This window comes from Microcaecilia unicolor, chromosome 11, assembly GCF_901765095.1.
Source record: "Microcaecilia unicolor chromosome 11, aMicUni1.1, whole genome shotgun sequence".
NCBI lineage: Eukaryota > Metazoa > Chordata > Amphibia > Gymnophiona > Siphonopidae > Microcaecilia > Microcaecilia unicolor.
In genome coordinates this window covers 96260770-96285869 of record NC_044041.1, presented here as the reverse complement: position 1 = coordinate 96285869, position 25100 = coordinate 96260770, and the positions used below count along the sequence as shown (strand labels likewise).

Here is a 25100-nt window from a genome sequence, read left to right as displayed (position 1 = left end):
CCTTCATTTGTTGGCATCGTTGTGCAGGACTTGTTCAGAACCAGGCTTGCCTATGGTTGGTGGATTTTCAATTAAATAATGGAGGAACATCTCGCTTATTATCCTGCTATGCAATAAACAAGAAGATTGATTGTAACATAGTTTTCCAACACACCAAGCTTTACATCAAAGGGATGTGGACATTCATTTGGGGAAACAACATACGTGTGTCTGGATGAGGACCGCTTTCATTTACATGCGTTTAGATTAGATTATATTTAAGAATAATTTTGAGAATTTGATAAATAAAATGCATATAGAGTTGTTTAAAGTATATACTGGTTTTGTTTATTATTTGCCAATGGAAATTGGGCCCACATAGGCTGTGAATTGGGCTTTCCAGAGGCCTCTCCCTAGGTATTCATCTGTTTTTCTTATCTAATATGCCCATATTTACACTGCTTTGTCTCTGAATCCTCCTGCCACAGCCAGTGACCTTCACTCCCCCCTTATCAAGTTAGTAACTGAGGGAGAGAAATATCCTTTATTCTTTGTACATGCATGTTAACCTAGCCAGGCTCTGTGCATGTGTACATATTTGATTGGTAGGCTCTGTCTTCTTTTGGGCTGGGCAGAGCAAGAGTATTACTGCACTGTGCACTGGTATTTTTAGGGGGAAATTTTTTTTTTTGCACTTACAACAGTAGCAACCATGGGGAAAAAAAGAGAAAAAAAAGACAAATGTAAATAATAGGCCATACTCAATGTATGCGAATAGAACTTCGCTGTATGCCATTTATATTTAGATCCCTCCCATACACAGGCATTCATTCAACCATACACATGTGGAGGGGCATTTTCGAATTGGGATGACCATCTCTAAGGGCGCCCATCTCTGAGGACGTCCCCGCGAAGGGGCGGGGCATCCCGTTTTATCGAAACAAGATGGGCGTCCATCTTTCGTTTTGATAATACGGTCGGGGACGCCCAAATCTTGAAATTTAGGTCGTCCTTAGAGATGGTCGTCCCCGATTTTCGGGGATAATGGAAACCGAGATTGACCATCTCAGAAACGACCAAATCCAAACCATTTGGTCGTGGGAGGAGCCAGCATTCGTAGTGCACTGGTCCCCCTGACATTCCAGGACACCAACCGGGCACCCTAGGGGGCACTGCAGTGGACTAAATAAATTGCTCCCAGGTGCATAGCTCCCTTACCTTGTGTGCTGAGCCCCCAACCCCCCCAAAACCCACTCCCCACAACTGTACAACACTACCATAGCCCTTAAAGGGTGAAGGGGGCACCTACATGTGGGTACTGTGGGTTTCAGGTGGGTTTTGGAGGGCTCACATTTTTCACCACAAGTGTAACAGGTAGGGGGGGATGGGCCTGCGTCCGCCTGTCTTTGATACAAGTTTTAGATTTTGGGGAAAATATCAGACTGAAAGTTCAAAATGTCTACTGATGAGTTGGCTTGGACACTTTTGAAATATTGCAATAAAATATAACATTTACCACTACTGTCACTAACCTGCGAAAGCGCAGTACTGCAGGTTAATGACTCTCATTATAAATGAATAACATAATTTGCAATCAACCCTGCACAGCCCAGTGCTCCCAGGGAGCTTTCTTAAAGGGGTCAGAGCCTTTCCAAATTAACCATACTCCCCCCCCCCCCCAAAGACACCCCCCCCCGAACCTAAGTCTCTCAGTCCCTGGTGATCTAGCAGTGGTTTTCAAACCAGTCGTTAGAGAACACCTGGCCAGTTGGGTTTTCAGAATATCCACAATGAATATGCATGAGATGGATATGCATACACTGCTTTCCTGGTATGCAGATATCTCTCATGCATATTCATTATGGATATCCTAAAAACCTGACTGGCCAGGAGGTCTCTGAGGACTGGGTTGAAAACCACTGATCTAGGGGATCCAGAGCAAGAGTAATCCCCAGTTGCAACAGCCCTTGCTGATGCCAGCTTCAAAATGGGTACAGTGATCCCTAGTGGTAGTCTGCGTTATTAGATTTGCAACATAATGAGGTTCTTTATATTTCATTATTATGCAGCTTGAAATGACTTATACTAACATGCATTATGGTAAAATAAAGCATGATTATGCTGTGTAATGTGCATTAAAGGGCAAAAACTGCATTATTCCCTTAATGCACATTTGTTACTACCCCCCTTAATGTCCTGTAACTTGAAAGAGAAAAAAAATCGACAATACGAATTTGCTAGCAAAACTTGTGCAGTGTTATAAAATTTTTGTCTGACTGTTACATTATTCATCTGTATAAAGTTATTGGTATGTAATAATCCAGTGGTAAAAACTGTGGTGCATCTATAACCAGTTTTACAGGGCTATGAAAAAAATTCCTGACTTCAAAATATTGCAATCAGCCTCTAGAGCGTCACTAATCTCTAGCATCGAATTGCATCATCCTACTTCAACACTGTATACAAAACATTTTAAAGTTATTTAAGAAATATTGAACCAAGAAATTTTTTAAAGAAATTTCCCACCCTCCCAAAGTCTGTAGAATGTTAGTAAGAAAAACAAAACCTCAGGCTTGACATCCTTAGGATCTTCAATTTTCTTTCTGTCATCCCAGTCTTCGGGTTTCACAACGGCTGGATCTTTAATTTTCTTTGGTACCAAGAAATCAAAATCCTCCTCTAAGTTTCCAGATTCAGTCTTTACATTATCAATTTTCACTTCATATGTCTGATTTGGCCTCAGAATTAGAGTATATAAATGAGTGTAACTATCAACCTGTAGAAATAAAAAATGGCAATGTTTTAACTGGCCTACAGTTAGGTGTGAGCATTTATGCTTGCCATTGATCTGGTGTGCTTGATCTTAAAGTCAGGGTGTAAATGTAGATTTATGCTAGCATTCTATAACAGCAGTCAAATGCACAACTGCCATTATAGAATTCAAACTTAGCACACATCATCCCAGCACCTACATTTTCGTGACCTTTTGAGAATTTTCCCCATAATTTTGCAGCTAGCTACACTAATGCAAATGTCTCTGTATATTATAGATGAAAATTTTTGCTTCCTTTTCTTATAAAGAGCATTATCATAACAGTGTTCAAGTCAGTGTTCAAGTCAGCTTGATAGTGGAATAAAAAAGAGCCAAGGAACACAATTGCATTCTGTCAAATTATTTTGGAATGTAATAGCCAACTACATTCCAGACTTTTGCCATTTGGATAAACTGGGAAATAAAACTTTTGGTTCTTATAACCCTAAGGATTGCAATAAAATTCAAACTAAGTCCTGCTGAATCAAATGGACTTATGGACAAAATTGGCACACAACACTTTGATCAGAGAATTCTTCTCAGTTATGGAACCTCCTAAGCTGTTGCAGGATCACAATCATCTGAGCCTACTAATAAGTGGGAAAAAGTGGGATACAAATGTAACAAACAAACAAACAAACAAATAAATAAATAAAATCATCCAAGCTGCAGATATTGGTGACATATTTTAAAGGGAAAGTAATAACAATACAAAAATTTCTTTACTAAAGTACTCAGCAGCTAGATCACGTGGAGGGGCATTTTCGAAAGGGATGTCCAAGTTTTGATGAGGACGTCCTCGCAAAACGTACCCATCCAGAGGCGGGGAAACCCGTATTTTCGAAACAAGATGGACGTCCATCTTTCGTTTCAATAATACTGTCAGGGACGCCCAAATCCTGAAATTTGGTCATCCTTAGAGATAGTCGTCCCTAGACTTGGTCGTTTCTGATTTTCGGTGATAATGGAAACCAAGGACGTCCATCTCAGAAATGACCAAATGCAAGCCATTTGGTCGTAGGAGGAGCCAGAATTTGTACTGCACTGGTCCCCCTGACATGCCAGGACACCAACTGGACACCCTAGGGGGCCCTGCAGTGGACTTCATAAAATGTTCCCAGGTGCATAGCTCCCTTACCTTATGTGCTGAGCCCTCCAAACCCCCCTAAAACCCACTACCCCCAACTGTACACCACTATCATAGCCTTTACGAGTGAAGGGGGGCACCTAGATGTGGGTACAGTGGGTTTTTGCTGGGTTTTGGAGGGCTTGCTGTTTCCTCCACAAACGTAACAGGTAGGGGGGGGGGATGGGCCGGCCTGCCTGAAGTGCACTGCACCCACTAAAACTGCTCCAGGGACCTGCATACTGCTGTGATGGAGCTGAGTATGACATCTGAGGCTAGCAATCAATATTTTGAAAGATGTTTTTTTGAGGGTGGGAGGAGGGTAGTGACCACTGGGGGAGTAAGGGGAGGTCATCCCCGATTCTCTCCGGTGGTCATCTGGTCATTTTGGGCACCGTTTTGTGCTTTGGTCGTAAGACAAACATGACCAGGTAAATTTGTCCAAGTGTTCGTCAGGGACATCCTTGTTTTTTTCGATTATGGATCGAGGACGTCCTAGTGTTAGGCACGCCCAAGTTCCGCCTTCGCTACGCCTCCTATACGGCCCCTTGAACTCTGGCTGTCCCTGCGACGGAAAGCAGTTGGAGACGTTCAAAATTGGCTTTCGATTATGGGTGTCCTTCTCTTTCGAAAATGAGCCCAATAGTAAGAGTCCCATTTAATACCAGTCAAGAAGTTCTAGCTGATGGGTCCTGGATGAGATTTAACGAAGTTGTTGAACCTTCTAAACAGTTCCTAGTTTTCAAGTTATGCAAACCTTTTTGCCCTTTGGACTTATGCCCTTCTTCACTTTTGTAATATCACTCTCAATCGGTTAAACAGTGGATAACAGCTTAAGTGAAATGCCCATTATGTTTAGGATTCCTTTCTTTGGAAATGAGTAAAATTATTCTTAGTCCTATTCCTAAATCTCCATCTTTAGTTAGAGCTTTACTGAATAGCATATTTTACTATTCAGCCAAATATGAATAATGAAAAATATTTGGCCGACATGAATACCGAATATAAATAATGGGCATTGAGCTTTAACATAACAAGTAATAAAAGACACAACATGAAATCAGAGATCAAGTGTTTATTTCAGTAGGATTTAACACACTAGAGCCCCTGATTATTTGTATTTGAATCACTATTCAGCCAAATATGAATAATGTATTTGGGGCCGAATTGAATCAAATATTCGGTATATCTCTACTTTAGATTCCTCACCTTTGAGTTATAGGCCGATTGCAAACGCTTCATTTTTTTTTTACAAAACGTATTGAATCAGTAATAGCAACTCAATTGGCTCAATTTGTTGAAAGACACTCAATTTTACAATCTTTTCAATATGGGTTTCGGTTTTACATAGTACAGAAACATTTGCTTATAGCATTGACAAAAGGTAGAGAACTCATTAGTAAGGGAAAACAAGCAATTCTCCTCCAGTTTGACCTTTCAGCAGCATTTGATATTTATTTATTATATGGATATGGTCAATCATACCATCCTTTTAAATCTCTTGGGGGGAATTAGGGATCAATGGGGTGGTGGTAGCCTGGTTTAAAAAAATTCTCCCTTAGGATTAGTTACATTGCCTTTGTATTTTGATTTTGTTTGTAAAATCTTGAAATTTCAATAATAAAAATAAAAAAAATTCGGGGCGCCACATGGGGCACCCTTGAGTGCGAGGCCCTATGCGGTCGCCTCGCCCTAAGACCGGCCCTGTATACTATCAGGCTTATTTTCTAAAGAGACGGGCACACATCTTTCGACACAAATCGTAAGATGGGCGTCCTTCTCACAGGGTCGCCCAAATCGGCATAATCGAAAGCCGATTTTAGGCGTTCTCAACTGCTTTCCGTCGCGCGGTCGCGGGGAGGACTGAAGTTCATGGGGACGTGTCGGAAGCATAGTGAAGGCGGGACTGGGGCATGCCTAACACATGGGCCTCCTCAACCGATAATGGAAAAAAGAAGGGAGTCCCTGACGATGACCTCCCCTTACTCCCCCAGTGGTCACTAACCCCCTCCCACCCTAAAAAAAACTTTTTAAATATTTTTTGCCAGCCTCTATGTCAGCCTCAAATGTCATACCCAGCTCCCTGACAGAAGTATGCAGGTCCCTGGAGCAGTTTTAGTGGGTGCCGTGCACTTCAGGCAGGCGGACCCAGGCCCGTCCCCCCCCACTTGTGGTGGTAAATGTGAGCCCTCCAAAACCCACTGTACCCACATGTAGGTGCCCCCCTTCACCCCTTAGGGCTATGGTAGTGGTGTACAATTGTGGGGAATGGGTTTTGGGGGGGGCTCAGCACCCAAGGTAAGGGAGCTATGGACCTGGGAGCAATTTCTGAAGTCCACTGCAGTGCCCCCTAGGGTGCCAGGCTGGTGTCCTGGCATGTCAGGGGGACCAGTGCACTATGAATGCTAGCTCCTCCCATGACCAAATGGCTTTGATTTGGTAATTTCTGAGATGGGTGTCCTCGGTTTCCATTATCGCCGAAAACTGGGACGACCATCTCTAAGGACGACCATCGCTAAGGTCGACCTAAATGTTGAGATTTGGGCGTCCCCGATCGTATTATTGAAATGAAAGATGGACGCCCATCTTGTTTCGATAATATGGGTTTCCCAGCTCCTTCGCGGGGACGTCCTGCGAGGTCGTCCTCAGGAAAACTTGGGCACCCCATTGAATTACGCCCCTCTATGTAAACCACCTTGAATGTAGTTGCAAAAAAAAAAACACAGAAAGGTGGTATATCAAGTCCCATTCCCTTCCATTTGTCACCAGTATTATTTAACATCTATATGTGTTCTTTAAACTCTGAACTATTAAATAAGGGTTAGTTCCTGTATTCATATGCCAATAACATCTTTGTCTTCCAAGAGGTTTTTCCTGATATAGATAAATCACATCAGAGATTACTAAATTGTATTTCAAAAATAGAAAAATGGTCTACTGCCAGTTGACTGAAATTGAAAGGTATTAATCCGCAAACGAACCTTTTCCGGAGAAGGGAAGGTGGTAGAATGAGAGGACATGAAATGAGATTGAAGGGGGGCAGACTCAAGAAAAATGTCAGGAAGTATTTTTTCACAGAGAGAGTAGTGGATGCTTGGAATGCCCTCCCGCGGGAGGTGGTGGAAATGAAAACGGTAACAGAATTCAAACATGCGTGGAATAAGCATAAAGGAATCCTGTGCAGAAGGAATGGATCCTCACGAGCTTAGTCGAGATCGGGAGGCAGGGCTGGTGGTTGGGAGGCGGGGATAGTGCTGGGCAGACTTATACGGTCTGTGCCCTGAAGAGCACAGGTACAAATCAAAGTAGGGTATACACAAAAAGTAGCACATATGAGTTATCTTGTTGGGCAGACTGGATGGACCGTGCAGGTCTTTTTCTGCCATCATCTACTATGTTACTATGTTACTATGAATCCATCCAAAAATAATCTGTTATGGCTTAAAACAGAAAATCCTTCTTTCCCCTCTATAATTATACTCAATAAGACTGACTTTCTCTCTGCTGATGTTTTTTCTACAATTTTAAGTGTCATTCTAGAATCATTGTTGACACTTGAACCACAAGTGAACAATGTGGTTAAGAAATGTTTTTTCACCCCCCCCCCCCCCCCGAAAAAAAAAATCTGTTGAGATCTGTTTCTTCTTCTTTTTTTGATTAAACATTTTGCTAAAAACATCCAAAATTCAATAGGGGAGTATAACCATTTTCGAAACAGAAAAATGACTATTTTAATTTTTTCGAAAATGGCTAGTTGCTAGATGTGAAAAATGCACAAAATTGAGCCATTGGGATGTAGGAAGAGCCAGCATTCTTAGTAGACTGGCCACACAGACATCCTTGAAGAGCAATGGGGCACCCTAGGAGGCACTACAGTGGACTCCATATAAATGCTCCCAGGTACGCATCTCATATTGCTCCCTTATCTTTTCTGCTGAGCCTCCCAAAACCCACCACAACAGCCCTTATGGGTGAAGGGCGCACCTATATGTGGGTATAGTGGGTTTATGGTGAGTTTTGGAGGGTTCACAGTTTCCACCATAAGTGTAGGGGGAGGTATAGGCCTGGGTCCACGGCACCCACCACTACACTACTCCACGGACCTGCATGCTGCTCTAATGGATCAGAGAACAACATCTGAGGCTAGCATAGAGACTGATAATGTTTTTAATCTCATTTATGGGGGGATAGAAGGAGGTTAGTGATCACTGGGGAAGTAAGGGGAGGTCATCCCCGATTCCCTCCAGTGGTAATCTAGGGCACTTTTTTGTGGCTTGTTCATCTACACCAAAACGTCCAACTTATAGCCCTGTATTTTTTTCTTTTTTGTTCCATTATGGCAGAGAAACCTCCAAGTGTTATGAATGCCCTTAACACACCCCTGACAAGCCCCCTTGTGATTTGAACACACCTTTTACACACTTCATAGAAAAACATTTCAAAATTGGTTTCGAAAATACCACTTTGGACGTTTTTGTAAGAAAAACGTCCAAATGCAGATTTATGCCACTTTTTGATTTTTTTTTACTTTTGAAAATGAGCCCCAAAGTAGCCTAACCAGTCCCATCAGGTCCCAGACCCCTCTGAGAAAGCCTGAGTGAACAGACACCAGGGCCTTAAATTTGGTATAGATTATTCTGAACAAATTTCTGGGGGAAAGGAATTCCAAAGTGTTGCAGCAATAGAAAAAATGGCAATGTGATCAGTTGATTCCAACCTGACACACTGGACAACTGGGGTAGCCAAGTGATAAGAGATGAATGACCACAATGTACGTGTAGGAACATAAGGGATAACGAAAGAAGCAAGATATGAAGGACTAGTGTCTCCAACCTGGATTAACTTAGAGGTTGGAGACACTGTTTTTATCAGTTGGGTGAAGCTTTGGATTTCACACCAGCTAGTATTTATCTGCCCCTGAGGCAGTGGCGTAGCCAGACCTGACATTTTGGGTGGGCCCAGAGCTGATATGGGTGGGCACTAGGTGTGAGTAGTGTTTCTTGGGATACTCCTTAATAATGCCTTAGAATGCACTTGATGATGGATTTCTAAGTAAACAGTCTGTGCAACAGCTCTCCTGCATTAACACAAACAACATACCTGGTTCATGGAACACTGACATTTTTAAATATAGTGATTTTATCCCATATCTTAAACTTGACCAAATATGACTGCTATAAGGCAAACATATCAATGGCACATATCTTTCAAACTTTGCTTTGTAACAAATGCAAATGCCTGATTAAGCTGTATAAAACAGGTAAATTCTGAAACTGACATTCCCATTTAAAAAGCCAAAGAAGTCAGACTCATATAGATCCCCACACGAACTACATGCACACAGAATCTTTTACGTCGGTCACATGCAGAACAGACCACCCCTTACAAACTGCAGAATAAAACACAAAAAATTAGAAATCACAGAGATGGCAAATTACCCAGTTCCAGGGTTGAGATTTTGTGCAGTCCTGATTTAAACTTTATAACCCAAATCAGTGTGGGATTTGCAGTGCCTGATTCTGCCCATGGAAATCAGTGCTGCAAGTCCCATATCAATGGGATGGTCAGAAATTCAGGACTGTCCCAAAATCTCCAGCCTAGAACTGTAGCTTGGCATCAACCCGGCCCTTCCCCCTCCCCCATAGTTTGGCATCAGCCAGTCCCCTTCTCCCATCTGAGCTCCCCTCCCCGACCCAGTTCCCACCTGCCTACCAGCTCCTTCAACTGTCAGACGACCCTCTTCTACTACTACTACTACTTATCATTTCTTTAGCGCTACTAGACGTACACAGCGCTGTACACTTGAACATGAAGAGACAGTCCCTGCTCGACAAGAGCCTATAATCTAATTAGGACAGACAAACAGGACAAACAAGAGATAAGGGAATATTAAAGTGAGGATTATAAAATAAGGGTTCTGAACAAGTGATAAAGGTTAGGCGTTACAAGCAGTTTAAAGGAGTTAAAAGAGAGGATCTGGAATTCCCCTTGAAGCTCTGGTGAAGAAGAAGAGAAATCAGGGCTCCAAGTCTCTTTAAAACCTTGGGATGTCCTGCATGGTGTGTGTGTGTGTGGTGTGTGTGGGGGGGGGGGGTGACCTGTCAATACTTGGGCTGCCTGGCAATCCTTATGAAAACTGCTGGGGGCAGTGTTGCCAGGTGGGCGGTTTTACCGCCCAATTGGGCGGTTTTCCGCGACCCGCCGCGGGAAATTTTTGCCCGTAGCGGGTTGCGGTTTTTTTGGGCGGTTTTTTAGGCTTCCGGGCGGCTTTTTGATTTTTTTCGGCCGCGGGGGGCGGGGTTAGTGACGTTTTTGGGCGGGGTTAGTGACGTTTTGGGCGGGGCCGATGACGTGGGAGGCGGGGCCGATGATGGGGAGGCGGGGGGCTGATGACGGGGAGGCGGGCCCGATGACGTAGGAGGCGGGGCTGATGACAGGGAGGCGGGCCCGATGACGTGGGAGGCGGGGCCGGTGACGGCGGGGGCGGGGCCGGTGACGCGGGGGTGGGGGTGTCAGGGGCGGGGTTTGTGTTTGGGCGGGTTTTGGGCTGGTTTCTGGCCCGGATTGGGCTGGAAAAAAAATTTCTACCTGGCAACCCTGGCTGGGGGGAGGGACAGCAGAAGGAAGGAAGGAAAGAAAGAAAGAAAGAAGGAAGGAAGGAAGGAAGGGCTTAGTATTTGCATTCATATTAGTGTGCCAATACTCTGAAACAGAGAGGTACTGTTAATAGAATCATGAAAGTGAAAGGTTAACATAGATTTCTGCATTAAACCAAGCTGTGCCAATGTTTAAAGCTGATATGCACTATATTTGTTAATATTAATCAAATTATTTAAATTTCAACAAGGAAGTCAGTATTATTAAGATATATAAAAACCGGACTGAATCAGTGGTTAACATACAGACTGTAAAGCATGTTAATTCTGTGTTAATACCAAAGTGAGGGACTAAACTTACTAAAAAGGCCCCCTCAGTATTCAGCTTTTATGAATAAATGACATTATCTCACTTGATCTTTTTTGTAAGTTTGCTTCTTCCACCAGTTTGCATGCTGTCTCGCACTTTGCCACAGCTCATATCTCTCTTCTTCAGATCTGAACACTTTGCTTGAAGCTCCCTGACTTGTTTTTCCAAACTCGTTCTTCTCTTCCTAATTGCTCCGCATCTTGGGCAGCTACATGTAACCTTTTTTCCAGCACCCAGCCTTAAAAAAAAACAAAATTGGCGAAGCGCCTCGCGTTGGCTCTGCACTGCTGTACAGCAAAAATTGCCTCATCGCGTCGTCGGCCTTTCCTTCACTGTGTCCCGCCCTCGTGGAAAAAGGAAGTTACATCAGAGGGCGGGACACAGTGAAGGAAAGGCCGACGACACGACGAGGCAATTTTTGCTGTACAGCAGTGCAGAGCCGATGCGAGGCGCTTCGCTGATTTTGGTTTTTTTTTTTAAGGCTGGGTGCTAGGGTCATCTCGTCTAACAGTGGAAGGAGCTGATGTGGACCACCCCTCCCTTCGCTATGAGCATGTTGTCTGGGCGGGCCTGGAGGGAAAGTGGGTAGGCCTGGGCCCGCCCAGGCCCGCCCGTGGTTACGCCCCTGCCCTGAGGCAGCCGTTTAGTGAAACACGGCCATGTCAGGCAACCTTATGTAGACCTGGCAGTTAAAAGTGGCAAATAAGAAATGTGTTTTTCCTATGGTCTGCTTATCTTCTGTTCTCCATGTTGGATTTCACGGACCATTTGCCTTGTTTTCTCAGCACAACAAAATGACTGCCACGACCTCTTGCCACACACTCACAGTCCTAAATTTACCTAGTTAGCTATATGGGTGCTGACACTGAATATTATTGGCATTGGCATAAGTGTCAGCTCTTCCCAAACTCCACCCTCTGTACTACCCCTGACCTGCCTACTTTAAATGTGGTTGGTCAGAGCCAATATTCAGCGGCACTGCCCGGTTAAGTGCCACTCAATATTGGTAGTTGAGCAGCCTCAAGCAACTTAAGCAGGCATGTGCCTCTCCAGCCCATTTAAATTGTTTTGAATATCGGCCTGACAGATTCTAAGCCCGTTGGGGACAGAAAAATACCTGCAACAAAATATGTGCTGACACTCACATCTGTAGGTTATTATTATTTGGCTTTTGCTCACACCTTTTTCAGTAGTAGCTCAAGGTGAGTTACATTCAGGTACACTGAATATTTCTCTGTCTCAGGAGGGCTCACAATCTAAGTTTGTACCTGAGGCAATGGAGGGTTAAGTGACTTGCCCAAGATCACAAGGAGTAGCAGTGGGATTTGAACCAGCCACCTCTGGACTTGAAGACGGGTGCGCTAACCACTAGGCCACTCCTCCTCCTTGTGGAATAGCAGCCTACTCATTTGGTTTTTCAATGTGTATCCTTGTAAAGTGGCTGCTCCTCTTACATGCATGCACAGACAAATACACATGCACTCCTGCATATATTTTAGAAAAGCTTTTACATCAGTCGATCCTTTTCCAATATAATACCAGAATTACACATATATTGACCTGAACATATCAATTCTGATTTCTACATTATGTTTAAAATGGGCCTTCACAGCTTTTTCATTTCCAAATTTTACCTTACACCTGATTTCTTTCTTGACTGAATAGTTTTCTCCCTTGTAATGTAAGATCACATGAACTAGCTTTCTTCCATGTCCACAAATATCTGGTCCTAGAGAGAAATGAAAATATCTGGTCCATTTAAAATGTCCTTAATTTTCATTTATTTCCTACCTACCAATAAACATATTATACATATGTTTTTAAATGCAAATTAAAAACAGCATTTAAACATATGAAGCTAACAGAACAGCATTTAAGTATATAGAACTAAAGACTATATTTTATAACTAAAAGGGATAATTTGATAATAAGCTACCTATGTCAAAGTTCCACAAAGGCATTTATTAAAAAGACAACATAGAAGCCTAACTATCCCAGAACTATCCCCAGTAGTGTGCAAATTCTCAAACATAAATTTTCCACCCACTCTAAAGAAATAAGTATGTGTATTTTGTATAAAAGAAACATGTATTCACTGCAACCCAATCAGATCTGCCCAAACTACATCCCTGAGATTCGAGAATGCACTTCCATGAAACAATCTAGTTGGACAAGCTGTGCAAATATGAAATATGGAACTGAGAATCTTTTCTGATTAAAGTCTGGATACAGTAAAGAAAAGAAGGAAGGAAATGGTGGCTGTACAAGAAAGAGCTGCAACGGACTGCAAGTGGAGATGTAGCTCACAGCAAAATTGGTGTTCACTGTGAATGGTAAGACAAGATTCCTTACTTCATTGAAGGAAGCCAGATCCTTTTTAAAATCCTTGTATGCTGCTTCTAATCTTAAAGCAAGGATTCGACCAGTTTCCCTAGTAAAGGCAGATTGCTATCCCAAGCAAGCTCACCGGCGGCAAGATGCGAGGAAACTGGGTCCAGGGACTAGGGCAGCTTGAGTTGCTACAGAGAGCAGAGCTGATCTCCCACCAGTATCAGAATGACAAATATCCCTGCAAGGGAGAATGGCTTTGGGGGGACTCCATTTCTTCAGGACAGAAAGACAATGTGCAAATTATTGTGCCCAGCAGTTTTGCTGTGGTACAGGAAGAGGAAGTGCTTGATCTTCTTGCTCCTTTACGTACAGCATGGGATCATAGAGCCGCTCACAATGACTTTTTGTTTCAGAACGAGTAGGTGTCTTGACTATAGTGTGGGGGCACCTCTGCCTTGTAGCTAGGCAATTTTCCTCTATTTTATTATCTTTTTTGGGGGGGAGTTACATTTTGGGGGAGTATGTGGGTGTAATGTATGTGTTTAGAGGTGTGATTCCTTCAATGCTGCATTCGGCACCTAACTCTTACCGTTCAGTAAATCCAGACTGCCCCATTTTGACCGCCCCTATCGGACTGACCGTTCATTTGTCTCTTAGATTGTAAGCTCTTTGAGCAGGGACCGTCCCTCTATGTTAAATTGTACAGCGCTGCGTAACTCTAGTAGCGCTTTAGAAATGTTAAGTAGTAGTAGTAGTAGTAGTAGATTCAAGAGAGATGTCTGGACTTTACTGGCTATGGTGAGTTGTGAGTCAAAACTCCTTGTACCTGAGGTGTTCAAAGTTACATTGTTCTTTACTGTTTCTAACTTGTGTTTGTATTGGAAAGAGGCTAGGTGGGGGAGGGGATGATGGGAGGGCTGTACTAAGTAAAATTTCTGTTCTGTTGCCTCATATTTTGTTATGCCAATAGAGTAGTTGCTTGATCTTCATATAGTTGAACCTAGCATTTAATAGGCTACATTCTATTTTGGCGTTTGTGAATAGTTCTTTGCCTTTGTAAATCAATATCTATGCTCACCTGGAATCAATAAAAAAACAGATTAAACTTAAAATTAATTGAGACAAAACAGTGGCTCTGTTATTTAATGCCACAGAGAATGAAGTGATGGACAGCTAGCTTTCCTTTCCAAATAATGACTTGGGCTTTGATATTTGGGGGGTTCAATTAGCCGCAGATGTGCAGAGCTATATAAGTTAAACTACTACCCCTTATGGATATTTTGAGGCAATGGCAGCGTCTGATTCTTACCTGGTGGGGGAGGGTGGCAATGATTAAACCAATGATTCTCCCCAAATGTTTATTTTTGTTCTCTCAACTGCCCATAGACATTCTGAAGAAAAATTTCAATATGGGATAGAATGCTAAAAATTTCTATTTGGAAGGGGAGCAAAAATCAGTTTTAAAAGGAGGAAGGGAGAATGGGACTACCCAATCTCAGGAAGTATTATAAGGCCACAGTAATAGAGGCTATGAAGGACTACCATGACAGGGATATAGAGAAGCACTGGGTGCCAACTGAGATGGAATTCTCAGCACCAAGGTCCATATTTGAGCAACACGAAAGAGGAAGAGTGGTAAGAGAAGGAGACAGGGCAAGTTTGACTGGCTACCCCCTATTGGGCCCCCTAGAGAAAATCTGGAAGGAAGTAAAGAGGAGGAGGGATAGCTGGAAAACTGAACTCCTTACTCTTGCAGGATCATTTTCCTTTCTCCACAGAATATATATTTGTCCTCTTCGGAACAAATTGGAGCAGTTAGGGCTGCAGAGGTGTGCTGACTTATTTGTCCAGGGGAAATTTATGTCACTGAAGCAACTGTAGGATCCCATAACTGGAAAAATCCCCCTTTTTCAGTACTTTCAAATGTTAGACTTCTTAATCAGTAGATACCAAGAAAAACTTTCTGAGGAAGTCTTCTAGTCTAGAGAAAACGTTATTTAGGGGACTTTCACATAAAATCAGGGGTGTAGCCAGACCTCGCGGTGGGAGGGGGCGAGCCCAAGGTGGGGGGGGGGGCAAATTTTAGTTTGCCGCCCTGCCAGCAAAACCAGGGGCCCAGATGAAATTTGGGGGGGGGGGCAGGCCCCCGTGGCCCCACCTAGCTATGCCACTACATAAAATAACAAAAGTGTTCCGTATCTATAGACATCTGAATTTCAGACATATCTCAGAGTTCAATTCCCATGGAAAAAGCCTGGGAGCTGTGGATGGGTAAGGCAACGGACCAAATATTTTGGCAACACGTCTACTGGTACTCTCACTGCTATTCGGCTGTGACCAGCTATAAACAGATGCAAAATATGGTAATACTGCACTTATACTAGACCTCCACAAGGGGAGCAATAGCTTCAGGCAAACAACCAGAGAGTAATGGAGATGCTATGGTGGCATGGGGAATTTTGAGCATATGGGGTAGGCGTGCCTGAGCCTGGATCATAGAACTCCTCCCCTGAAGCCATGTGCTGCAAGCTCAACGATTTCTGCACATTGAAGCCTGGCACCAGAGGAGCAGCAGGGAGTCGTCTAGACTCCAAGCAGTCAGGAAGATCTTTAGAGGCAGATGCTGAGTCTGCCTGCATAATCTCCAGTGGCGGAGGCGACAGTGACATCTGCAGAGGGAAATTCTCCTGTCTCTGCCCAAACCTCTGAGGAGGCTCAGAGATAGGATTTTTTTTTTTTGGGTGGGGAGGAGCATGAGGAGGCTCAGAGGTAGGAATTTCTGGTTGAGTCACTGGAACGCTTCTGGAGTCTTTGAGAATTAAACCCACAGTTATGATTTTAGATACAATTTGGCTGGCAACATCAGACTTTGCTAAATCAATTCGCCTGGTAGATGAAGGTCACTCATTGCAAATGACTAATGTGGAAAAGAGGGTGATGCAGGTTGAAAAAGATTATCAAGAAATTAAATCTGTTGTTGGATCTTGACAGGGGTTGAACAAACAGTGACTCAAACACAGGCAGTACAAGTTACTGTTATAAAAGACACGACCTTAGAAAGAAGAAGTAATGATTGAAACACGGCCTGTGTTGGGATCCAGGATTTTGGTTGGAAAGACTGAGACATGCTACAGACATTTGCAATTGGAGATTTGTAGTTGAATCACTGGATTTTCGACAATATGTGAACTAAATCTGTTTTTTTGACCAGTATGTGGACAGTATTTGGACAATTGAAGGTACTGACAGTTAACCACGAATGTGGCAGAAGAACTGATATATATTGTTCGGAGAGTCCATAGACAATAAGAGTTTGGCATCAGCTGTCAATGTACGGACTGGGATTAGAACGAACAATTATTCAAATATTGGTTGACTTCTTTGAACTTTAGTCGAGAATACTCTGCTGTGATGCAGATGAGTCGAATTGTTCACAAGATTTAATCTGTTCATGTTTCTAAAGCAGGAATAAATGAAATGTAATAGATTGTTCATGTGTTGATAATTGTATAAAAAATATTGGTGATTTATAAAGGTCATTAGAAATTTGAAGTTATCTGTTCTTTAGGGATTCTTTCCTTTGGGGACCAGACCCCAGAATTTCCAGCCTGACTTGATTTTCTCTTTCCCTCTGCCATCCTTCCTTCTCATTCTTTATGGACCATCTCTTTGGGGTCTGATCCCTGGGATTTCAGCCTGTCTTGGTCCATCTCCTGTGAGTCCGCTCACGAGTCGCTCAGTATCCTTGAGGCCTCTTAACTTTCTCTCTCCTAACTCCTCCTGGAAGGTGGTCTTTATAGGGCTGCTAATAACCCACCACACCCCTTCTGGGCCCCTCCTCCTGGCTCCGGAAGGGTCCAGAACCTTCTACTGGGTGTTTTGTTCTTAAAGGGAATCCTCTACTAGGGCCATCCCTGGCCTCTATATTCCTAGCCTTTTCTGGAGCTCCCTCTAGTGGCCCCTTCAGGTCATACACTGGTTTCCCCATTGGCACTCCCTCTAGTGAACAGATCATGTGTATGTGTGTGTGTATATATATATATATATATATGTGTGTGTGTGTGTGTGAGTGTGCATAAAGATATGGAAGTAAAGGTAGATTTAGCTGTCTGTCTGTTGGTGGGTATATTAATACATTTTGCGGCTCAGAACATACAGAGATATGGTTTGGGATGGGGGTATCAGAGAAATATTTTAGAAACACTGAAAGGAACAATCCCTATTTTTGGCTGTTGACTATTTTGTCAGATTCACATAGCATTGCAGAAAGCGAAGGCTACATACAGTGGGGGAAATAAGTATTTGATCCCTTGCTGATTTTGTAAGTTTGCCCACTGACAAAGACATGAGCAGCCCATAATTGAAGGGTAGGTTATTGGTAACAGTGAGAGATAGCACATCACAAATTAAATCCGGAAAATCACATTGTGGAAATTATATGAATTTATTTGCATTCTGCAGAGGGAAATAAGTATTTAATCCCTCTGGCAAACAAGACCTAATACTTGGTGGCAAAACCCTTGTTGGCAAGCACAGCGGTCAGACGTCTTCTGTAGTTGATGATGAGGTTTGCACACATGTCAGGAGGAATTTTGGTCCACTCCTCTTTGCAGATCATCTCTAAATCATTAAGAGTTCTGGGCTGTCGCTTGGCAACTAGCATCTTCAGCTCCCTCCATAAGTTTTCAATGGGATTAAGGTCTGGTGACTGGCTAGGCCACTCCATGACCCTAATGTGCTTCTTCCTGAGCCACTCCTTTGTTGCCTTGGCTGTATGTTTTGGGTCATTGTCGTGCTGGAAGACCCAGCCATGACCCATTTTTAAGGCCCTGGCGGAGGGAAGGAGGTTGTCACTCAGAATTGTACGGTACATGGCCCCATCCATTCTCCCATTGATGCGGTGAAGTAGTCCTGTGCCCTTAGCAGAGAAACACCCCCAAAACATAACATTTCCACCTCCATGCTTGACAGTGGGGACGGTGTTCTTTGGGTCATAGGCAGCATTTCTCTTCCTCCAAACACGGCGAGTTGAGTTCATGCCAAAGAGCTCAATTTTTGTCTCATCTGACCACAGCACCTTCTCCCAATCACTCTCGGCATCATCCAGGTGTTCACTGGCAAACTTCAGACGGGCCGTCACATGTGCCTTCCAGAGCAGGGGGACCTTGCGGGCACTGCAGGATTGCAATCCGTTATGTCGTAATGTGTTACCAATGGTTTTCGTGGTGACAGTGGTCCCAGCTGCCTTGAGATCATTGACAAGTTCCCCCCTTGTAGTTGTAGGCTGATTTCTAACCTTCCTCATGATCAAGGATACCCCACGAGGTGAGATTTTGCGTGGAGCCCCAGATCTTTGTCGATTGACAGTCATTTTGTACTTCTTCCATTTTCTTACTATGGCACCAACAGTTGTCTCCTTCTCGCCCAGCGTCTTACTGATGGTTTTGTAGCCCATTCCAGCCTTGTGCAGGTGTATGATCTTGTCCCTGACATCCTTAGACAGCTCCTTGCTCTTGGCCATTTTGTAGAGGTTAGAGTCTGACTGATTCACTGAGTCTGTGGACAGGTGTCTTTCATACAGGTGACCATTGCCGACAGCTGTCTGTCATGCAGGTAACGAGTTGATTTGGAGCATCTACCTGGTCTGTAGGGGCCAGATCTCTTACTGGTTGGTGGGGGATCAAATACTTATTTCCCTCTGCAGAATGCAAATAAATTCATATACTTTCCACAATGTGATTTTCCGGATTTAATTTGTGATGTGCTATCTCTCACTGTTACCAATAACCTACCCTTCAATTATGGGCTGCTCATGTCTTTGTCAGTGGGCAAACTTACAAAATCAGCAAGGGATCAAATACTTATTTCCCCCACTGTACCTGTAGAAGGTATTCTCCGAGGACAGCAGGCTGATTGTTCTCACGAATAGGGTGACGTCCACGGCAGCCCCTCCGATCGGAGATCTTCACTAGCAACAGCGTTTGCTAGCCCTCGCGTGTGCATGCGCGACCATCTTCCCGCCCGAACGCACTCGTGTTCGTCAGTCTAGTACATAGCAAAGACATAGACAAGGGAAGACACAACTCCAAAGGGGAGGTGGGCGGGTTGGTGAGAACAATCACCCTGCTGTCCTCGGAGAATACCTTCTACAGGTATGTAGCTTTCGCTTTCTCCGAGGACAAGCAGGCTGCTTGTTCTCACGAATGGGGTATCCCTAGCCCCCAGGCTCACTCAAAACAACAAACAGGGTCAATTGGGCCTCGCAATGGCGAGGACATAACTGAGATTGACCTAAACTTATCCAACTAACTGAGAGTGCAGCCTGGAACAGAATAAAAATAGGCCTAGGGGGGGTGGAGTTGGATTCTAAACCCCAAACAGATTCTGCAGCACGGACTGCGACTGTCGCGTCGGGTATCCTGCTGAAGGCAGTAATGAGATGTGAATGTGTGGACGGATGACCACGTCGCAGCCTTGCAAATCTCTTCAATAGTGGCTGACTTCAAGTGGGCCACTGATGCTGCCATGGCTCTAACAATACGAGCCGTGACATGACCCTCAAGAGTCAGCCCAGACTGGGCATAAGCGAAGGAAATGCAATCTGCTAGCCAATTGGATATGGTGCGATTCCCGACAGCCACTCCCCTTCTGTTGGGATCAAAAGAAACAAACAATTGGGCGGACTGTCTGTGGGGCTGTGTCCGCTCCAGATAGAAGGCCAATGCTCGTTTGCAGTCCAATGTGTGCAGCTGGCATTCAGCAGGGCGGGTATGAGGACGGGGAAAGAATGTTGGCAAGACAATTGACTGGTTCAGATGGAACTCCGACACCACCTTTGGCAGGAACTTAGGGTGAGTGCGGAGGACTACTCTGTTATGATGAAACTTGATATAAGGTGCATGGACTACCAAGGCCTGAAGCTCACTGACCCTACGAGCTGAAGTAACAGCCACCAAGAAAATGACCTTCCAGGTCAAGTACTTACTACTACTACTTAACATTTCTAGAGCGCTACTAGGGTTACGCAGCGCTGTACAAATTAACAAAGAAGGACGGTCCCTGCTCAAAGAAGCTTACAATCTAAAGAACGAAATGTCAAGTTGGAGCAGTCTGGATTACCTGAGTAGAGGTGTAGTGGTTAGGTGCCGAAGGCGACATTGAAGAGGAGGGCTTTAAGCAGTGATTTGAAGATGGGCAGGGAGGGGGCCTGGCGTATGGGCTCGGGGAGTTTGTTCCACGCATGGGGTGAAGTGAGGCAGAAAGGGCAGAGCCTGGAGTTGGCGGTGGTGGAGAAGGGTACTGAAAGGAGGGATTTGTCTTGAGAGTGGAGGTTACGGGTAGGAACGTAAGGGGAGATGAGGGTTGAGAGGTAAGGAGGGGCTGCAGATCAAGTGCATTTGTAGGTTAGTAGCAGAAGCTTGAACTGAATGCGGTACCTGATCGGAAGCCAATGAAGTGACTTGAGGAGAGGGGTGATATGAGTGTATCGGTTCAGGCGGAAGATAAGACGTGCAGCAGAGTTCTGAACGGATTGAAGGGGGGATAGGTGGCTAAGTGGGAGACCAGTGAGGAGTAGGTTACAGTAGTCAAGGCGAGAGGTAATGAGAGAGTGGATGAGAGTTCGGGTGGTGTGCTCAGAGAGGAAAGGGCGAATTTTGCTAATGTTATAGAGGAAGAAGTGACAGGTCTTGGCTATCTGCTGGATATGCACAGAGAAGGAGAGGGAGGAGTCGAAGATGACACCGAGGTTGCAGGCAGATGAGACGGGGACGATGAGGGTGTTATCAACAGAGATAGAGAGTGGAGGTAGAGGAGAAGTGGGTTTGGGTGTAAAGACAAGAAGTTCGGTCTTGGCCATGTTCAGTTTCAGGTGGCAGTTGGACATCCAGGCAGCAATGTTGGATAAGCAGGTCGATACTTTGGCCTGGGTTTCCGCAGTGATGTCTGGTGTGGAGAGATAAAGCTGGGTGTCGTCAGCATAAAGATGATAGTGGAAGCCATGAGACAAGATCAGGGAGCCCAGGGAAGAGGTGTAGATTGAGAAAAGAAGGGGTCCAAGGACAGAACCCTGAGGGACACCAACAGAGAGCGGGTTAGGGGTGGAGGAAGAACCATGAGAGTGTACTCTGAAGGTACGATGGGAGAGATAAGAGGAGAACCAGGAGAGGACAGAGCCCTGGAACCCAAAAGAGGACAGTGTGTCGAGAAGTAAGTTGTGATTGACAGTGTCAAAAGCGGCGGATAGGTCGAGGAGAATGAGGATGGAGTAATGACCTTTGGATTTGGCGAGGAGCAGGTCATTGCAGACTTTGGATAATGCCGTTTCTGTCGAGTGTAATGGGCGAAAGCCAGATTGAAGCGGATCGAGGATGGCATGAGAGGCGAGAAAATCAAGGCAACGGCTGTGAACGGCGCGCGTTCAAGTATTTTGGAGAGGAAGGGTAGGAGGGAAATGGGGCGGTAGTTGGAGGGACAGGTAGGGTCGAGTGAAGGTTTTTTGAGTAGAGGTGTGACTACAGCATGCTTGAAGGTGTCAGGGACAGTTGCAGTGGAGAGAGAGAGGTTGAGGATATGACAGATGGGGGGGGGGGGGGGGGGTGATAGTAGGAGAGATGGTGTTAAGTAAGTTGGTGGGGATGGGGTCTGAGGAACAGGTGGTGCATTTCGAGGAGGAGAGAAGATGGGCGGTTTCCTCTTCGGTGATATCAGGAAAAGAGGAGAAGGAGGCCTGTGTTGGTTGGTTGAGTGAGTGGGTGATAGGATGAAGAGGAGGAGGTTTAGTGGTGAATTCGAGGTTGATCATCTGGACCTTGTCCCGGAAGTAGTCAGCCAGTGATTGAGGAGAGAGTGAGGGGGGTGGGAGCGGAGGGTACTTTGAGGAGGGTGGCGAAGAGGCGATGAGGTTTAGAGCTGAGGGAATTAGTCAATTGGGTGTAATAGTCCTGTTTGGCGAGGAACAGGGAGGACTGGAAGGAGGACAGCATGAATTTGTAGTGAATGAAGTCAGTATGGGTGCGAGATTTCCTCCATAGGCGTTCAGCTGATCGGGTGCAGGAGCGAAGGTAACGGGTGCAAGGGTTAAGCCAGGGCTGGGGATTAGTGCGCCTTGTGGGACGGGAAACGGACGGTGCAAGGGTGTCTAGGGCAGAGGAGAGAGTGGCATTGTAAGTGGAAACAGCCTTGTCGACAGACTCGGAGGACATGATGGATGGGAGGAGATCAGAGATACTAGAGGATAAGGTGGGGGGGTCAATAGCCTGGAGATTCCTGGAGGTAGTGGTTAGTGTTGGGCGGGACTGAGGGGGAGGGTGATGAAGTGTGAATGTGATCAGGTGATGGTCAGAAATGGGAAGAGCAGAGGCGCAGAAATTGGAGGGCGAGCAGGTAGAAGAGAGGACGAGATCAAGACAGTGACCAGATTTGTGAGTAGGAGGTTTCATCAGCTGGGTGAGAATGACATTGAGATCCCATGACACTGTAGGAGGTTTGATGGGGGGCTTTGACCAAAGCAAACCTCTCATGAAGCGAACAACTAAAGGCTGTCCCGAGATCGGCTTACCTTCCACACGGTAATGGTATGCACTAATCGCACTAAGATGAACTCTTACAGAGTTGGTCTTAAGACCAGACTCAGACAAGTGCAGCAGGTATGCAAGCAGGGTCTGTGTAGGACAAGAGCGAGGATCTAGGGCCTTGTTGTCACACCAGACGGAAAACCTCCGCCAAAGAAAGAAGTAACTCTTTTTAGTGGAATCTTTCCTGGAAGCAAGCAAGACCCGGGAGACACCCTCGGAGAGACCCAAGGAGGCAAAATCTACGCTCTCAACATCCAGGCCGTGAAAGCAAGAGACCGGAGGTTGGGATGCAGAAGCGCCCCCTCGTTCTGAGTAATGAGGGTCAGAAAACACTCCAATCTCCACGGTTCTTCGGAGGACAACTCCAGAAGAAGAGGGAACCAGATCTGATGCGGCCAAAAAGGAGCGATCAGAATCATTGTGCCTCGGTCTTGCCTGAGTTTCAGCAAAGTCTTCCCCACCAAAGGTATGGGAGAATAAGCATACAGGAGGCCTTCCCCCCAATCCAGGAGAAAGGCATCCGACGCTAGCCTGCCTTGGGCCTGAAGTCTGTAACAGAACTGAGGGACCTTGTGGTTGGCTCGGGTAGCGAAAAGATCCACCAAGGGGGTGCCCCACGCTTGGAAGATCTCGTGTACCACTTTGGAATTGAGCGACCACTCGTGAGGTTGCATGATCCTGCTCAACCTGTCGGCCAGACTGTTGTTTACGCCTGCCAGATATGTGGCCTGAAGACACATGCCGTATCGGTGAGCCCAAAGCCACATTCTGACGGCCTCCTGACACAGAGGGCGAGATCCGGTGCCCACCTGCTTGTTGATGTAATACATGGCAACCTGGTTGTCTGTCTGAATTTGAATAATTTGATGGGACAGCCGATCCCTGAAAGCCCTTAGAGCGTTCCAGACCGCTCGTAACTCCAGGAGATTGATCTGTAGAACCTGTTCCTGGAGGGACCAACTCCCTTGAGTGTGAAGCCCATCGACATTAGCTCCCCATCCCAGGAGAGACGCATCCATTGTCAGCACTTTTTGCGGCTGAGGAATTTGGAAGGGACGTCCCAGAGTCAAATTGGACCGAATTGTCCACCACTGCAGGGATTGAAGAAAAGTGGTGGGCAGCTAGACTACATCCTCTAGATCCCCAGCAGCTTGGTACCACTGGGAAGCTAGGGTCCATTGAACTGATCTCATGTGAAGACGGGCCATGGGAGTCACATGAACTGTGGAGGCCATGTGGCCGAGCAATCTCAACATCTGCCGAGCTGTGATCTGCTGAGACGCCCGCACCCAGGAAACGAGGGACAGAAGATTGTCGGCCCTCACTTCCGAAAGGTAGGCACGAGCTGTCTGAGAATCCAGCAGAGCTCCTATGAATTCGAGTTTTTGAACCGGAAGAAGGTGGGACTTTGGATAATTTATTACAAACCCTAGTAGCTCCAGGAGTTGAATAGTCATCTGCATGGACTGTAGAGCTCCTGCCTTGGAGGTGTTCTTCACCAGCCAATAGTCGAGGTAAGGAAACACATGCACTCCCAGTCTGCGTAGAGACGCCGCTACGACAGCCAGGCATTTTGTGAACACCCTGGGCGCGGAGGCGAGACCAAAGGGTAGCACACAATACTGAAAGTGCTGTATTCCTAGACGGAATCGAAGATACTGTCTGTGAGCTGGCAGTATCGAGATATGAGTGTAAGCATCCTTTAAGTCCAGAGAGCATAGCCAATCGTTTTCTTGAATCATGGGGAGAAGGGTGCCCAGGGAAAGCATCCTGAACTTTTCTCGGACCAGATATTTGTTCATGGCCCTTAGGTCTAGGATGGGACGCATCTCCCCTGTTTTCTTTTCCACAAGGAAGTACCTGGAATAGAATCCCAGCCCTTCTTGCCCCGGTGGCACGGGCTCGACCGCATTGGCGCTGAGAAGGGCAAATACCTGCTTGTGCTGGAAGCTGAAGGACTGAGCTCCCGGTGGGCAATTTGGAGGCTTTGTGAGCAAATTGAGGGAGTATCCTAGCCAGACTATTTGAAGAATCCACTGGTCGGAGGTTATGAGAGGCCACCTTTGGTGAAAAAATTTTAACCTCCCCCCGACCGGTAGATCGTCCGGCACGGACACTTTGATTGCGGCTATGCTCTGCTGGAGCCAGTCCCTTGCTTTTGCTGGGGAGCTGCAGGGGTCTGTGGAGGCGCACGCTGTTGACGAGAACGAGCGCGCTGGGGTTTGGCCTGGGCAGCAGGCTGGCGAGAAGGAGGATTGTACCTACGCTTATTAGAAGAATAGGTAACAGTCCACCTTCCCCCATAAAAACG

General features: G+C 45.5%; 1 protein-coding gene across 1 annotated transcript in view; it reads right to left on the bottom strand.

Annotated features, from left to right (window-relative positions):
• Positions 1-25100, bottom strand: part of CALR3 (calreticulin 3) — a 171573-nt gene that overhangs the window by 69340 nt on the left and 77133 nt on the right. Inside the window, exons 4-5 of the mRNA XM_030219931.1 lie at positions 12518-12612; positions 2546-2755 (exon numbers count right to left, since the gene is read on the bottom strand). Of these exons, the coding sequence (XP_030075791.1) occupies positions 2546-2755; positions 12518-12612 (305 nt within the window). The remainder of the gene's footprint in view (positions 1-2545; positions 2756-12517; positions 12613-25100) is intronic.